We start from the raw sequence: 16,696 nt of genomic DNA on the forward strand, positions 1-16,696 counted from the left end.
CCCAGCACTTTGGGAGGCCAAGGCAGGAGGAAAGCCTGAGGCCAGGAGTCCAAGACCAGCCTGGGCAACACGACAAAACCTCATCTCTCCAAAAGTACAAAAAATTAGCTGGGTGTCATGGCGTCCGCCTGTAGTCCCAGCTACCCAGGAGGCTGAAGCGGAAAGATCACATGAGCCCAGGAGTTGGAGGCTATAGTGAGCCTAGAACGAGCTACTGCACTCCAGCATGGGTGACAGAGCAACACCTTGTCTCAAAACAAACAAACAAACAAACTATATATATATATATATCTCCTTTACCCAGACTGAGGGCAAGGGTAGGGGGATTTTCCTTTTTTTTTTTTTTTTTTTTTGAGACGAAGTCTTGCTCTGTCGCCCAGGCTGGAGTGCAGTGACGTGATCTTGGTTCACTGCAACCTCTGCCTCCTGGGTTCAAGCAATTCTCCTGTCTCAGCCTCCCGAGTAGCTGGGATTACAGGTGCCCGCCACCACACCCGGCTAATTTTTGTATTTTTAGTAGAGACGGGGTTTTCACCATGTTGGCCAGGCTGGTCTCGAACTCCTGACTTCAAGTGATCCGCCCGCCTCGGCATCCCAAAGTGCTGGGATTACAGGCGTGAGCCACTGCTGCCAGCCGATTTTCCTCATACATTTTAACAGACATGGAACCATCTATCAGAACTTCTGAATTATTATTAATACAATCCCAGCCCAAGTTAAAAAAATAAAAATAAAACAACTTGACATCGTAGTAACTCGTTGAGTCTTATACCATGTAATTTCTATTGGGATGTCCGATATACTAAAAATAGATCAGTTCTTGATTACTAATCTGAGGACCCCAAGATGGGAACCAGACCCGTTATTGCCCTCAACAGTTCACAAGTTAAAGATCTCAGGAGGCAGCGGCCGAGCTGGTGTGAAAGGGAAGCAAAGAAAGTTCTATTGGTGGCCCTCCTCCCCTCAAAGCTCCCGTCGCCCCTTAGAGACCCTCTTTTCGCCTCAGGAACTCCCCTTCTCTTCCCACGAAACTTTCACTCTCCTGGCCGACCTCCCGTCCCAACCTCAACGAACCTCACTTCTTCCCTCACGGAATCTCGCGTCTCCTCGCAAAAACCCACATCTCCCCCACGGACCCTTCAAGTCTCCAGGAACTCCCCAGCTCCCATGTAAGCCTCGTCTCCTCCCGGAATCCCTTTTCCATCTTCAAAGAACCGCAATTCTTCCTTCATAGAACCTCCATCTCCTCATGGACCCCTCAGCTTCCCAAGGGAGCCCCAGATTCCCCCAGGGAGCCCCCACTCCTCTCCTCACTGACACCCCGAGGCCCACCCGGACCGGGCCTCACCCCGCGGCTCCTCCACGGAGCGCCGGTGCAGCTCGCGGTAGCGCTGCAGCGAGGGGACGTGCGCGGAGCGGCTGACCTCGGGCGGCGGAGACCAACTCTGCGCCCGGCCTCCGGCTCCCGCTTCCTCCTGGCCCCGACTGCCGCTGCCGCTCCGGCCCCGCTCCTCAGGAAGCCCCATCACGTCAAGTTCCTAGAACCGTGGCCGCCTTTGCGGTCGCGGCGGGTGCCGGGACTGGGAAAACAGGCCGACCTAGAGGCGGGGCCTCCGATGAGGGGCGGGGCCTGGCGAGTGGGGGCGTGGCTTGGTCTGGCGGGTGGGCGGTGCCAGAGGGACGGGACCATGCCTGGTTGGGGCGGGATCGAGGTTAGCAAGGACAGAAATACTATAAGGAAAAGTCGCGGGATAGGGGCGGAGCTGACTTGCCGGAAGGAGTGACGCCGTAGAGTGAAAGCAGAAGGGGCGGGGCCGGGTGCGACAAGTGAGAGGGTGGAACCGTAGAATGCCAGAGGAGGGGCGGGGCCAGGCGGGACAGGAGAGGAGGTGGGCCCATGGAGTGATGGGGAGTAACCCGGCTGGTTATGACAGGAGAGGAGGCAGAGCCGTGGAGTGACCAGAGTGGGGTGGGGTCTTGGAGTGACAGATAAAGGGTTGGGTTAGGGCGGGGATCGAAAGGGAAGGGGCTGGACTAAGGAGAGGAGTTGAGTAAGGTCCATCGCGGAGCCGCCCCCTCATCTGATTGCACAGTCCTGACTATCACCCCATTGAGTTGGAAAGCCATGTGGGGTAGGGTCCCTTTCAGGTGACACCCTTTCCTCTAGTTCCCTCTTCTCTGAGCCACACCCACATTCCGTCCTCCGGAAAAACTTCTCCCATGACCTTGAGGGCATGCTCTGGTGACAGCACCCCCTCTCTGCTCACCCTGGAGCCAGCTCAGATTTTCTCCCTCTTATGAGGACATGTCTTCAATCTCCTTGCCTTCACAAATCTCCATCCAGATCTAAAGTACAAGACTCAATAAGTGAAGACTAGGCCGGGCGAGGTGGCTCAAGCCTGTAATCCCAGCACTTTGGGAGGCCGAGACTGGCGGATCACGAGGTCAGGAGATCAAGACCATCCTGGCTAACACGGTGAAACCCCGTCTCTACTAAAAGATACAAAAATATAGCCGGGCGAGGTGGCGGGCGCCTGTAGTCCCAGCTACTCGGGAGGCTGAGGCAGGAGAATGGAGTGAACCCGGGAGGCGGAGCTTGCAGTGAGCCGAGATAGCGCCACTGCACTCCAGCCTGGGCGACAGAGCCAGACTCTGTCTCAAAAAAAAGAAAAAAAAAAAAAATAAGTGAAGACTAGGAGACACATTCAGGTTTTTTATAATAAACCCACTTCCTAATTGCACAAATGGCAAACCCAGGAAAGGGAAGGAACTGGTGCAAAGTCAGAGAGCAAATGACGATCAAGTTAGGGTCAAAGCTAGGTTCCTTGACTACGGATTTGGTTTTACTTCCTCATCAGGCTTGAAGCTAAGGCTTGTAAAATATCAGTCTGTGCAAATAGGAAAAATCATTCACATTCTTGTTTTTTGTTTTTGTTTTGAGACGGAGTCTCTTGCTCTGTCGCCCAGGCTGGAATGCAATGGCTCGATCTCGGCTCACTGCAACCTCTGCCTCCTGGATTCAAGCAATTCTCCTGCCTTAGCCTCCCGAGTAGCTGGAATTACAGGTGCACGCCACCACGCCTAGTTAATTTTTGTATTTTTAGTAGAGATTGGATTTCACCATGTTGTCCAGGCTGATCTTGAACTCCTGACCTCAGGTGATCTGCCCGCCTTGGGCTCCCAAAGTGCTAGGATTAAAGGCATGAGCCACCGCACCCAGCCCACATTCTCTTCTTTCCTTCACAATCTCTTTACTTCACCAAGGGAAACCCCCACCACCACCACCACAACCTGGGCTTAATTACCTCTAGCTTCCCTCTAGCCCCTCCACCCCAGAAAGAAGTCAGGCAGGACCCTCTTCCATCTCTCACCTGCACTCACCATGAAGAAGGACTCACCTCACCCATCAGTTCACAGACTGGCTGTCAAGGCAGGAAGGATTCTTAAATCTCTAACTGCAAGAGTGATTCTGAGGCCTGAAGCAGGCAGCTCCCACCTCTTGAAGCTTACACAGGCCTTGTGACCCCATCTAGCCCAGCCTCCCTTCCCACCTACTTCCCTGCTCTTTGCCCAGCTGACTGTAAACCTTGCACACCCTAAGCTGAAAAAAAAAATCTTCCCATGGGAGACCCAGAGTCTGCCCAAACCTGAGGAGGGCGGGAATCTCAGGGCCTGCTGAAGGAGTACAGACCTCTTGGAGTGGACATGGACCCCACCAAGGGGTCAGATACTTTCATCAAGGAGACATTCACTGCACCGAAGGGACACACACTTCACTGACAGTACATGGACTCCACTAAGGGAGCACAGATGTTGCTGGGGGTTCTCAGATCCGACTGAAGGGCCCTGGGCCCTGCTAATAGGACATGAATGGCATTGAAGGGCACTTACCCTAGTGAGGAGACATGGATTTCCCCTAGGAGATACAGAGGATATGGATTTTACTAAGGAGACATGGACCCTACCAGAGGACTCAAACCCCACTGAGGAGCCGCCAGCTACACTGTGGGAGTGGACATCACTGAGAAGGCACAGACCTCATTGAGTGGAGAAAGGTCCCACTGGAGGGATTAGACCTCAGGGTAGTGTAATAGACCCTACAGACATCACTGAGGAGATAAAAACTCTCTGGGGTGGGGAGAGGCACACACAATGGGTACACGTTTTGGTGATAGACTGTTACCCTCCCTGGGCACTCCTACCACACAGCTCTGAGTAGCCCTCTCCTTCCTATCCTCTCTCCCAAGTCCTACCACCAAACCCCAGAGCTGTTCCCGACACACTGCTTCCCCCTCCTGTCTATAGTTGCTACTGCAGCTGCTGTGCGTATAGTAGATTTTTCAAGCACTTCAGGCTATCCGAGACTGGTCTGGGGTTGGGAAGAGAAAGAATGTGTGTATAGAGGCTTCACCAGCCCCCTCTCTCTTCCTGTGGACTTCACAATGAAAGTTTGGACCAGAGACCTCGTAAGAGAAGGAACCTCCCTCATCCTTGGATATGGAGAAGTAGTACAAGCTGTAGTGTGGTTGGAATTTCTAAGTGGAGAGAGGATGGATGGGTTTGGAGGGAATGAGTTTACCAGATTAAGGCAATGATGATGATGATGATGATGATGATGATGATGCCATTTATTGAGTAGGTGCCAAGCCCTATACAAATTGCTTTCCATTCTGTTACTTAATCCTCATGACAACCCTCTAAATTGGGTACTATTATTCTTTCCATTTCACAGATGGGGAAACTGATAGGGAGATTAATTGTCTTGCCCAAGATTACACAGTGTTTGAGCGGTAGCAGAATAGAACCCAGACATTTAGACTATGGAGACCTATTCCCCACCTTGGCCCATTCCTGCCCTACCACCACTACCACCACTCCTTCTTTCTCAAAGTGTCCTTTCCAGAACCACATCAAAAACTCTTAAAATGATGGTAAATATTCAGGTTCCAAGAACCTCATCCCAGCCTACTGAATCATGACCTCTGGAGTGGAATCTGGGGATCCGCTTTCAAAGACCCTAACACACACTAAAGTTTGAGAATGAGGTTGAAAGAGGAGTCAGAAGTGTCGGGGTGCGGGAAGGGATCTGAGGTCAGGGGAGGGAACTGTTCTCCAAAGAGGAGTCTGCAGTCAAAGAGGCCTGGGGACGAAGTATGGGCTGGGGTTTTCAAAAGGGCCTGCGGGTGAAGACAGAGTCTGAAGTCGAAAAAGAGGTCTAAGGTCGGAGGAGGAGTCTAAAATCGGAGGAGGGGGATCTCGGAGTTCAAGGAGGGGTCCGGGGTCCGAGGAGTTTGGGGTCAGAGACAGGATCGGGGTCTAGAGGGATTTGCGGTCAGTGAAAGGGTCTGGGGTCCGAAAAGGAAGCCCGGGATTTGAGGAGGATACTAGCTGGATTCAGACTGGAAGGAGGAAGGGGTTTGGTCCCTGAGCTGCGTAAAGTGCAGAGCCACTGAAGTCTCACTTGCTCCGCGCTCTCCCCTCGACCCTGCGCTGCCTTCCTGGCTCTCCATCTACGCGCACCTGCGTGCCAGCTGCAGGCTGACAGCGCTGAGCAGGCGGGGGCGAGTCAGCCCGGGACACAGCCAAGGGCGGGGTGAGGCGCCCCCTCCCGGCTGTCCCGAAGCTCAGGCCCCGCCCTCCGCCCTCCCACTCCCTCACCGCAGCCACTTCCGGCAGGCGCTGCGCTGCTGGGGGGCGCGGGCGAGGATGGCGGCGGAGAACGAGGCCAGTCAGGAGAGCGCCCTGGGCGCCTACTCGCCAGTGGACTACATGAGCATCACCAGCTTCCCGCGGCTGCCCGAGGACGAGCCGGCGCCCGCGGCCCCGCTGAGGGGCCGCAAGGACGAGGACGCCTTTCTGGGAGACCCCGACACCGGTGAGGCCCGCTGGCCCCGTCCCTGCCCTGCCTTGGGAAGTCCCGGTCTTCCTTCTTCTGTGTAGAGCGTCCACCTCCAGCTCCATCTCCTTAATTCATTCCCATCTTCTTGGACCTCTCCATTCTTCTCCCTTGTCTCTGTTAATTATTTGGTGGGGAAGGGGTGCATTTCTGCCTTGGAGGCGTAGGATGCGACAACGGGGAGTGTGCTAGGGACTGCAGTAGAAGGGATTGGGCTTACCTTCTGGGAAGAACCAACTAAGGATGAAGGAATGTTGGAGGGGAGATCCTAAGGAACCTCTGTGATCACCCAGAAGAGGCCTTTCTCTAGCCACAGAGGACAGGATATGAGAAACCAAGTCAGAGACTGCAGCAAGAGGGATCCAATCTATGCCTTAAGAGAAGTTCCCCACAGCCAGGGATTGTGGGAAGCAGAGGGTCTGAGAGAAGCGGAGAATCTCTTCATGTGTAGGGAGGGGTAAAGAGAATATGATTCCCCTCTGCTGGGTATTGGGAGACTGAGGCATGGACTGCATGACCTCTCAAAGTCCTTGGGGACTAGAACGCCTTCACTGTCCTGTGGATTACCCCACCTCTCCCCAAGCCATGGATCTGGCCGGGGTATTAGTAAGGTACTCTGCTCGCTAGGAAGCAGTCTCCAGAATTTTACTGTGTTCCCCTCAGCCCTCTGCTGGAATTGTGAGAAGTGGGAGTAGAGAGGGAGGAGACAGGGATTGGAAGAACCTGGGGGCAAAGAGCTCTCTGTGCATTCCTTCCGTGCTGCTCTTCCTCCTAGCCATGTGGCCCAGCTCCATCCTCCCCTCCATTCTTCATCCTTCATCCCCCATCCCTCTGTCCCTGCACGTCACTTCCTGGCATTAGAGCATCCTTCTACCTCACTCGCGCTTCCTCGCAGTGCCTGCACTTGTGCCTTGTCTCTTCCCAGCCTGGCAGATGCTGCTTTTCCGGCCTGGCCCTTCCCTAGCTGCTCCCAGTCTGACAGCCCCAAATTCTCTTCTCCTCTACACTTTCTGGTCATCTGGCCCTCACCAGCAGCCCTTGCCAACCTGACTGGACTGCACTCTATATGGGGTGGGGGTGAGGAGATAATGAGGATGGGGTTGAGAGGTTTATGGGCATCAAATGTCAGGGCTGCAGATCAAAACTTATTTTCCAAAGGGAGTGGAATCAGGAGGTAGCAGGGAGAGGAGTGGGAAGATGTGTGGTGATGGATATCAGCCTGAAGCTAGGCCTTTTATTCAGTAGTCAGGAGTGAGGCTTCTGGTCCTAGTACAGCCCTGACTCACTGAGCGACAATGGGCACACCTACCCTGTCCTGGGCCTTAGTTTCCTCTTCCAGCTCAACAGAGAATGCCTGTCTCTTTTGACCTAGAGATTGGAACTGCCTGACATGTTTTCTTCTGGCCCTTTGTAAGTGTCTTAGCATTTACCAAAATCTGTGATTATTTATTTGTGCAGTTATCTTTTTTTTTTTTTTTTTTGAGACAGAGTCTCACTCTGTCACTCAGGCTGGAGTGCAGTGGCACGATCTCAGCTCGCTGCAAGCTCCACCTCCCGGGTTCACGCCATTCTCCTGCCTCAGCCTCCCAAGTAGCTGGGACTACAGGCGCTCGCCACCGCGCCCAGCTAATTTTTTGTATTTTTAGTAGAGACGGGGTTTCACCGTGTAAGCCAGGATGGTCTCGATCTCCTGACCTCGTGATCCTCCTGCCTCCACCTCCCAAAGTGCTGGGATTACAGGCTGGGATTACGGGCACAAATAGGCGCCCAGCCTATTTGTGCAATTATCTGATTACTCCTTGTCTGTAAGCCCCATGAGGGCAGGGATCATGATTGTTTTGTTCACTCTCCTTTCTCCAGCATCAAGAACTTTTCCCTAGGCCGGGCGCGGTGGCTCATGCCTGAGGCAGGTGGATCACTTGAGGTCAGGAGTTCAAGACCAGCCTGGCCAACATGGTGAAAACCCATCTCTACTAAAAATACAAAAATTAGCTGTGCATGGTGGCGGGTGCCTGTAATCCTAGCTACTCGGGAGGCTGAGGCAGGAGAATCACTCGAACCGGGGAGGCAGAGGTTACAGTGAGCTGAGATCATGCCACTGCACTCCAGCCTGGGCGACAGAGTGAGACTCAGTCTCAAAAAAAAAAAAAAAAAAAAAAAAAAAAAGATACACCAGCTGGGCGTGGTAGCTCACGCCTGTAATCCCAGCACTCTGGGATGCCAAGGCGGGTGGATTGCCTGATGTCAGGAGTTCAAAAACAGCCTGCCCAACATGACAAAACCCCGTCTCTACAAAAAGTACAAAAAAAAAAAAATTAGCCGGGCCTGCTGGCAGGTGTCTATAATCCCAGCTACTCAGGAGGCTGAGGCAGGGAGAATCACTTGAACCTGGGAGGCAGAAGTTGCAGTGAGCCAAGATCGTGCCATTGCACTCCAGCCTGGGCAACAGAGTGAGACTCTGTCTCCAAAAAAAAAAAAAAAAAAAAATTTAAAAAAAACCCAAAACCTCATCTCTATATATTTATTGGGTGCTCAATTAATAATTGTTGAATGAATAAATGCATGAGAGAGAAGATCTCAGGATGAAGTAATGGTAGGAGAGAGCAAGTTCCAAAACCTCAGGGAGTATTTTGGGAAGTTCAGTACAGGCTCTGCCCTCACCTGTACGGAAATCTAGCAAAGATCCTAGTCATCTGAGCTTCTGGGAGCTTATAACTTATGCCAAATTTATGCGCCAGGTTTGTGTGTTGCCATCATATCAGTGTAATCATACGAATGCCATGTCTCCTAATCCTACTTCCAAGCCCCAAGACTCCCTTGGTTCACCTGGACCAGAGTGCAGGCTGACATGGCCTCCTGTGTTCTCAACCTGGTAGTGCCATCTAGTGGCACAGCACCATCCTCTTAGCCAGGACCTTGGTTGTGCCCAGCTTGCCTCTGGCCTGCCATTCCCTAAACCCAAGTGCCAGGCATCCCACATCAGGCTCTGTGGGAAAGAGAGCTAGACAGTGATCATTCCAAGGTTGGGAAATACTTTCTTTCTTCTGAGCTCTAAGCTCATGTGTTCCTTTCTCTCTCAGGCCTGTGTCTCCAGATGTCCTGCAAGTGCCTCATCTCTAGCGTGTTCTATGCTGAACTCATCATATCCCTTCCCCATGCACCTGCTCTTCCTCCACTGCCATTCTCCATTAATGACACTGCCATTCATCCAGTCTGCCAAGAACGAATGGCATGCTGGACTCCTTTTCTTCTCACTTCCAAATGGTGATCAAGTGCTCTCTGCACCCCTCCTAAGTATCTTTCAGATTCCTACTCATCATCCCTGTCATCACCACTGTAGACTAAACCACTAACCTCTCTTATCAATATTATTCATAGGCACCTCCTACCTCCTACCTCTTGCCCCTGTCCCCACCCCAGTCCATCTATCGCCCTGCACTTCTGGTCGTGTCACTCCCTGGTTCAAGTATCTTTGGTGATTCTGCCGGGCATGGTGGCACACACCTGTAATCCTAGCATTTTGAGAGGCTGAGGTGGGCAGATTGCTTGAGCTCAGGAATTCAAAACCAGCCTGGGCAACATGGCGAAACCCTGTCCCTACAAAAAATACAAAAATTAGCCAGGTGTGGTGGTGCATGCCTGTAGTCCCAGCTACTCGGGAGGCTGAGGTGGGCAGATGGCTTGAGCCCTGAAGGTTGAGGCTACAGTGAGCTGAGATTATACCACTGCACTCTAGCCTGGGCAACAGAGTGAGACACTGTCTCAAAATTATGTATACATATAAAATTTATATTATATATATTTATTTTTATTTTATTTTTTAGTGATTCTCCCCTTAAGGGAGTAAACGACAAGCCAGGGATGACCCTAACTTCTAGCCAAGATCACTGTCCTAGACTCTGGACTTATATAATCAATTCTGTTCAGGATTATTTTGTCATAAACCCAGCTTAACTGAGCTACATCAGAAAAGAGAATTTTACTGGGTAGCACGACTGAAAAGTCCAGGGATATGGGTTTCAGGCATAGCTGGATTAAGGTACCTAAAAAGGAATGGACTTTTCTCCATCTTTTTCTCTGCCTTCTTTCAGTGGGCGTCATTGTCAGAAGGCCTCCCATTTTATTGGGGGCAAGATGCCCCCAGCAGCTACAGGCTTACATCCTATTAACTTAGCAACTTAAGTGTAATAGAAAGAGAGCCTTTCTCTTTCCCAATAGTTCCAGCAAAAGAAGAAAGTTTGGGTCTTATTGGCCTGAATTTTGTTCACATGCCTGTTACTGCACAGAGGTACCTGTTCTGGTTGGTCAAGTCTGAGTTATATACTTTGGTCAGGGATGAGGGAGTGGGCTGAGGAGAAAGAATGTTCCTTAAAAGAAAATTGAATAAGAAGTGGTATCTAAGCAGATACCAGGGATGAGCCCTGAAGGTAAAAATTAGATATCTACTAGGCCAACTGCCTCCAGACATCTTCTTCTGGTCTCCCACAAATTTATAATAACCAAAATTGAACTTGTCATCTTTTCTCCCATCTTAATCTGGTTGCAAATTAATCTTTTCCCAGTATCCTGCTGTTGCTCTTCCCAATCAGTAAAATCAGCACTATTATTGCCCTAGCTGTTCCACAGTGCACATGGTAGGTACTCAGTAAATATTTTTATTGTATAAATGAATAACTTTATGATGGACTGGTGGAGTAGAGAGTCTTGAATAGCTATGATAGGGGCGTGTCACCTTTATCTCCTGGATTCTTATATCTGACTGGAGAAAACAAATTAAACCGTACCTAGGGCCGGGCACGGTGGCTCACGTCTGTAATGCCAGCACTTTGGGAGGCCAAGACGGGCGGATTGCTTGAGGCCAGGAGTTTGAGACCAGCCTGGCCAACATAGTGCAACCCCGTCTCTACTAAAAATACAAAAATTAGCTGGGATGGTAGCACATGCCTATAATCCCAGCTTCTTGGGAGGCTGAGGCATGAGAATTGCTTGAAGCCAAAGGCGGAGGTTGCAGTGACCCGAAATTGCACCACTGCATTCCAGCCTGGTAGGAAAACTATGTCTCATAAACAAAACAATAAGTACCAAGAAATAGCAACAAAAATTAGCTTGTAAGGTTGGTTTCTAAGGGTAGAAATGGCTCTTGATGCCATGTGGAGCAATGAGAAGGAGGCTTTCTAGTTACACAGACTCTTGGTTCTGCCACTTATTCATTTTATTTTATTTTATATTTTACTTTAAATTTTTTGAGACAGGGTTTCACCCTGTCACCCAGGCTGGAGGGCAGTGGTGTGATCATGGCTCACTGCAGCCTCAAACTCCCAGGCTCAAGTGATGCTCTTACCTCAGCCTTCCAAGTAGTTGGGACAACAGGTGCACACCACCATGCCTGGCTAATTAAAAATAAAAATTTTTGTAGAGACGGGAGTCTCACTATGTTGCCCAGGCTGGTCTTGAACACCTGGGCTCAAACAATCCTGCCACCTCGGCCTCCCAATGTGCTGAGATTATAGACATGAGCCACCAAACCTGGCCCACTTACTCATTTTATGACCTGAGATGGGCAATATCACCTTTCTTGGTCTTAGTTTTATCATCTGTAAAGTGGGGAGAGTGGGACCTATTTCATAAAGTCTTGGGAACACTTCAATGAGGGAATATATGTAAAATGCTTAATATGTAGTCAGCATCAATAAATATAAGTTCAAAACCCTTTCCCGCACTTCTTTTGAAACTTCTAATGCTGGGTGCAGTGGCTCACGCCTGTAATCCCAACACTTTGGGAGGCTGAGGCGGGAAGATTGTTTGAGCCCAGGAGTTCAAGAACAGCCTGGGAAACATAGCAAGACCTTGTCTCTATTAACAACAACAACAACAAAAGACGTTTCTAGGGGCCAAGGAGAGTTCTGTGCCCACAGTGGGTGTTTAACATCTGTTTGTTTGGATGAATTCCAGTTTTATTTATTTACAGACTCTTTGGTGCTGGTTTTGAGGGTTAGAGGCAAGCATTATCAAGTGAGGGAGATTCTCAGAAGATAATCTTTTTTTGAAGGTAAAGTTTAAAAACAGCAGGGTGCGGTTGCTTATGCCTGTAATACTACCACTTTGGGAGGCCGAGACAGGCAGATCACCTGAGGTCAGGAGTTCAAGACCAGACTGGCCAACATGGTAAGACCTTGCCTCTACTAAAAATATAAAAAATTAACTAGGCATGGTGGCATGCGCCTGTAACCCCAGCTACTCAGGAGACTGAGGCAGGACCTGGGAGGTGGAGGTTGCAGTGAGCTGAGATTGTGCCACTGCACTCCAGCCTGGGCGACAGAGAGACTCTGTCTCAAAAACAGACAAAAACAAAAGTTACATGTTCATGGTAAAAAAAAAAAAAAAAAGCAATACTGAGGAAAAATTAAAAAGTCCCCTTTCCCATTCCTATCTCCCTGTAATTTTTCCTTTTCATTTCAAAATATAGATGTTAATTTTTTTTAGAGACAGGGTCTTTCTGTGTTGCCCAGCCTGGAGTGCAGTGGCTATTCATATTGCAATCATACTGCAGCTTTGAACTTCTGGGCTCTAAGTGATCCTCCTGCCTCAGCCTTCTGAATAGCTAGGCTTACAGGCATGCACGAGCACTCCTGGTTTATGTATTGATTTCTAAAAAGGAAATACATGTAAGTGGTAAAAATTTCAAAGCAAAAAAACTCCCACCCCATTTCATTCCCATCTTCAGTATCCTTCCCCAAGAGTAACTTCTGTAATTATAAAGTTTGTTGCATATATCATCATTTTATCTATATATTTGGTTTCTTATTTACACAAAAGATGGGATTGTGGATCATGTAGGCCTTTAAACACCACAAGGAACTTGGATGTTTATTATGTTGGCATCAGTGAACCATGTATTTTAAACAGAACAATAAAATGGTCAGTTTTTAATATTATCACACAGACTTTTAAAAGGGTTATACTCCTAGTGCACAGTAGCAGGTACTAAAAAAATATTGAATGAATAAACTTTAAAAAACATATTGTGAATACAGCATAATAGTCAAGGTACCAGACTATTTCTTTACTGTTCACAAACACCTAGGACCTTTAGGCCATTTAGGGACCTAGGTTCACATCTAATAACACTCAGAGAAGGGAGCTATGGGATGGAAGAGGGTCTCAGCCCTGGCCACGATGGAAAAGGAATAGAAATAAGTTGGAGTGACTACCTATAGTGCACTGGGTGCACATCACCTCATGGAATCCTTGTACCCCTATCCCACCAGTTAGGGATTAGCTCCATTACTAGAATGAGGAAGGTGAGGTGCATGACTTGAGTGACTTGTCCATAGCCACCAGCAAGTAGTGGGCTTTCAGTTCTCTCCTACCTCCACTCCTATCGTTCTCCAGCTTGTCTCCAAACAGTAGCCAGAGGGATCTTTTTAAAACACAAAACAGGCTGGGCGCGGTGGCTCTTGCCTGTAATCCCAGCACTTTGGGAGGCTGAGATGACTGGATCACTTGAGGTCAGGAGTTTGAGACCAGCCTGGGCAACATGGCGAAATCCCATCTCTACAAAAAATACAAAAATTAGCTGGGTGTGGTGGACATGCCTGTAGTCTCAGCTGCTCAGGAGTCTGAGCTGAGGTGGGAGGATGGCTTGAGCCTGGGAGGCAGAGGTTGCAGTGAGCTGAGATGGTGCCACTGCACTCCAGCTGGGGCAACAGAGCCAAACCCTGTCTCAAACAACAACAACAAAATGCAGAACAGATGGTTTTACATTCTTGCTTAAAACTCTAGTAGTGGGCTGGGTGCGGTGGCTCACACCTGTAATCCTAGCACTTTGGGAGACTGAGGTGGGTAGATCACCTGGGGTCAGGAGTTCGAGACCAGCCTGACCAACATGCTGAAACCCTGTTTCTACTAAAAATACAAAATTACTCAGGCGTGGTGGCATGTGCCTGTAATCATAGCTATTTGAGAGGCTGAGGCAAGAGAGTTGCTTGAACCCAGGAAGTAGAGGTTGCAGTGAGCCAGGATTGTGCCATTGCACTCCGGCCTGGGTAACAGGAGCAAAACTCCTTCTCAAAAACAAACAAAAATAGCCTCTCTAGTAGTGACCTCCCATAATCCTTAGGGTAAAACCCAAGCTTTTCCCCAGGCTGGTATAGCCTCACATATCTTCTTCCTTTTTTTTTTTCTTTTCTTTTGAAACAGAGTCTCACTCTGTCACCCAGGTTGGAGTGGAGTGGCGCGATCTCAGCTCACTGCAACCTCCACCTCGTGGGTTCAAGTGACTGTTGTGTCTCAGCCTCCCAAGTAGCTGGAATTATAGGCACACATCACCATGCCCAGCTAATTTTTGTATTTTTAGTAGAGCCGGGGTTTCACCGTGTTGGCTAGGCTGGTCTCAAACTCCTGACCTCAAGTGATCCACTCGCCTCGGCCTCCCAAAGTGCTGGGATTACAGGAGTGAATCACTGCACTCAGCATGTATCTGGCCTAGCTTCCACCCTTACTACTCTTTCCCCATGCCTGCTACACCAGAGCCGCCCAGGCCTTGGTTATTTTTTTTCTAATGTACCAAGCTCATTCCCACCTTAGGGCCTTTGCATCTGCTATTCCCTCTTTCCAGAACATTCCACATTCCTTGCTCTACATTATAGCTGGCTCCTCATCCCTCAGTTTTCAGCTTAAAAGTCACTTCCTGAGGGGCCTTCCATGATTTCTGCAGCTAAGGAATCCTCCCTCCCCTACCACCCACCATTATTCTGTCATTTCCTCCTTTTTCTTCATAGCACCTGCCACAACTTGTAATTATAGACTCCTTTGCTTATTGGCTTTTTCTTCCAGGGCTCTATGAACCACATGAGAGCAGGACTATCTGTTCCCTTTCCCTGGCACCTAACATAGGGCTCTCCATATTTAAGGAATGAGTGAACGGATAACTGAAGTAAGGTTGGAAGGGAGGGTCCCTCTACTCTGTTTATGTAGCTGTCTCCTTGCACAGAAGCTGAGCCCCAACTGGGGCAGGATCCGATTTCCAGGGAGGGCTGGAACCCCCACCCCACCCCCCAGGAAGTGTTCTCAGCCCTGGGCCCTGGGTGCCAGGAAATTTGGCCTAGGTATCAGGGAGGGGCGGGAATCCAGCCTCCCTGCTGCCCAGCTGGGAAGGTCCCTGTCTCTTCCCAGCCGGGCACTTTTGCCCTCGCCTGTCCTGGGGTGCATGCGAAGATGAGGAAAGGTGAGTAGTGCTAGCCAGTGGGGGGGTTGTGTGACAGGGGCAGGGCAGAGAAAGCGCTGAATGGTTCCGCCTGGAGGGTGGGCAGGGCCAGGTAGGAGGTGCCCAGACCGACCCGGCTGCCTGCCTGCAGACCCGGACTCCTTCCTGAAGTCAGCACGGCTGCAGCGGCTGCCATCGTCGTCCTCGGAGATGGGCAGCCAAGACGGGTCGCCGCTACGGGAGACGCGCAAAGACCCGTTCTCTGCGGCAGCAGCCGAGTGCTCCTGCCGCCAGGACGGGCTCACGGTCATCGTCACGGCCTGTCTCACCTTCGCCACAGGTGTCACCGTGGCGCTGGTCATGCAGATCTACTTTGGGGACCCCCAGGTGAGGGGGACAAATGGGGAGCGGGAGGGAACTGGGGAGGAGGGAGTGGGGTAATGTTCCAGGAACCGTGGAAACTGGGGAATGGCTGAGTGGTGGAAGGGGACAGAGGGTGGTGACTTGGGGGAGAGGAAGGTCCCAAAGGGAGGAACTCCAGGGCGTGAGAGGGACAGAACAAGGGGACAGAACAAGGAAGGGGTTCGATCTATTAGAAGGCACTTGGGGTAATGAGGGCAGAGTCAAGGCAACAAGAGGGTAGGGCATCGACCTTCATCTTCCCCTAGAGTTCTGGGGCTAGTGGAGGTGCCCTAGGGAGGCGGACAGCTCCTCCTGCCCCTACCAAGTCCTCTCTCCCCTCCCAGATCTTCCAGCAGGGTGCCGTGGTGACCGATGCTGCCCGATGCACTTCACTAGGCATCGAGGTGCTCAGTAAACAGGGATCTTCTGTGGATGCAGCGGTGGCAGCAGCCTTGTGTTTGGGGATCGTGGCTCCCCACAGTTCTGGCCTGGGCGGGTAAGGAGCAGTGGAGGTCGGGGTCCCCCAGGCCTGTTGCTTGCCTCCTGGTCTTCAGGCCTCATGTGGAGCACTCCTAACTTAGGGAGAGGGGCAGTTGGGCCCCAATTCCTTGCATTTTCTCTTTCTACACCAAATTTCACCCCCTTCTCCCTGGATGGAGTCAGAAGAGCAAAGCTACCTTATGGAAAACCTGAAAGTGTTTTGAGAAGCTTTTTTTAAAAAACTGGAAAAAGAAATTTGTAAACCATAAATTCAGGTGCACAGGTGGAGGTATACTGTCATCACTTAAGGCAGAGATATTTAAACTCTTAGGATCATACATCCCTATGGGTCTGATGAAAAGCCTTGGACCCGCTGTCCTCCAAAAATATGCCCCACTCTAAGAACTCTTAAAACAGAAGTTGCAAACTGGCCACCCATGGACAACACCCAGCACACAGACTGGTTTGGTTTAGACACTGAACTGTCTTAAAATTTTGTTTGCTCTTGTTAAAAAGTTAAGAATTTTCATAAAAATCCAGATTTCCAACATCTCTTGAACAATCAGGAAATTCGATAACAAGTTGGGCCCACATTCTCATATGGCTGAAGTTATCTGGAGTGGAATAGAAGCTGCTTCCCATAATGGGGCATGCGCTGTCTGGTTTGCCATAGTTTCTACCACTTCCTCTTGTTTCTCTGTCCTGCTTGCCTT

At 50.2% G+C, this 16,696-nt stretch overlaps 2 protein-coding genes across 11 annotated transcripts in view; one reads left to right on the top strand and one right to left on the bottom strand.

Annotated features, from left to right (window-relative positions):
* The window catches only part of ACSS2 (acyl-CoA synthetase short chain family member 2), a 92,791-nt gene that overhangs the window by 48,513 nt on the left and 27,582 nt on the right, over positions 1–16,696 (bottom strand). For 3 of the 9 annotated variants that reach the window (XM_050807068.1, XM_050807074.1, XM_050807071.1), the window contains exon 1: positions 1,349–1,619. In XM_050807068.1, coding sequence (XP_050663025.1) covers positions 1,349–1,526 — 178 coding nt within the window. In that variant the 5' untranslated portion in view covers positions 1,527–1,619. Of the gene's footprint in view, positions 1–1,348; positions 1,737–3,371; positions 3,548–16,696 lie in introns of those variants that run through there. The other 6 variants (XM_050807072.1, XM_050807070.1, XM_050807067.1 and 3 more) reach the window with 5 other exon arrangements.
* The window catches only part of GGT7 (gamma-glutamyltransferase 7), a 28,458-nt gene continuing 17,403 nt past the window's right edge, over positions 5,642–16,696 (top strand). For both annotated transcript variants that reach the window (XM_050807086.1, XM_050807087.1), the window contains exons 1-3: positions 5,642–5,875; positions 15,253–15,488; positions 15,848–15,999. In XM_050807086.1, the coding sequence (XP_050663043.1) occupies positions 5,707–5,875; positions 15,253–15,488; positions 15,848–15,999 (557 nt within the window). In that variant the 5' untranslated portion in view covers positions 5,642–5,706. The remainder of the gene's footprint in view (positions 5,876–15,252; positions 15,489–15,847; positions 16,000–16,696) is intronic.

The sequence above is a fragment of the Macaca thibetana genome, chromosome 10, assembly GCF_024542745.1.
Source record: "Macaca thibetana thibetana isolate TM-01 chromosome 10, ASM2454274v1, whole genome shotgun sequence".
Lineage (NCBI taxonomy): Eukaryota > Metazoa > Chordata > Mammalia > Primates > Cercopithecidae > Macaca > Macaca thibetana.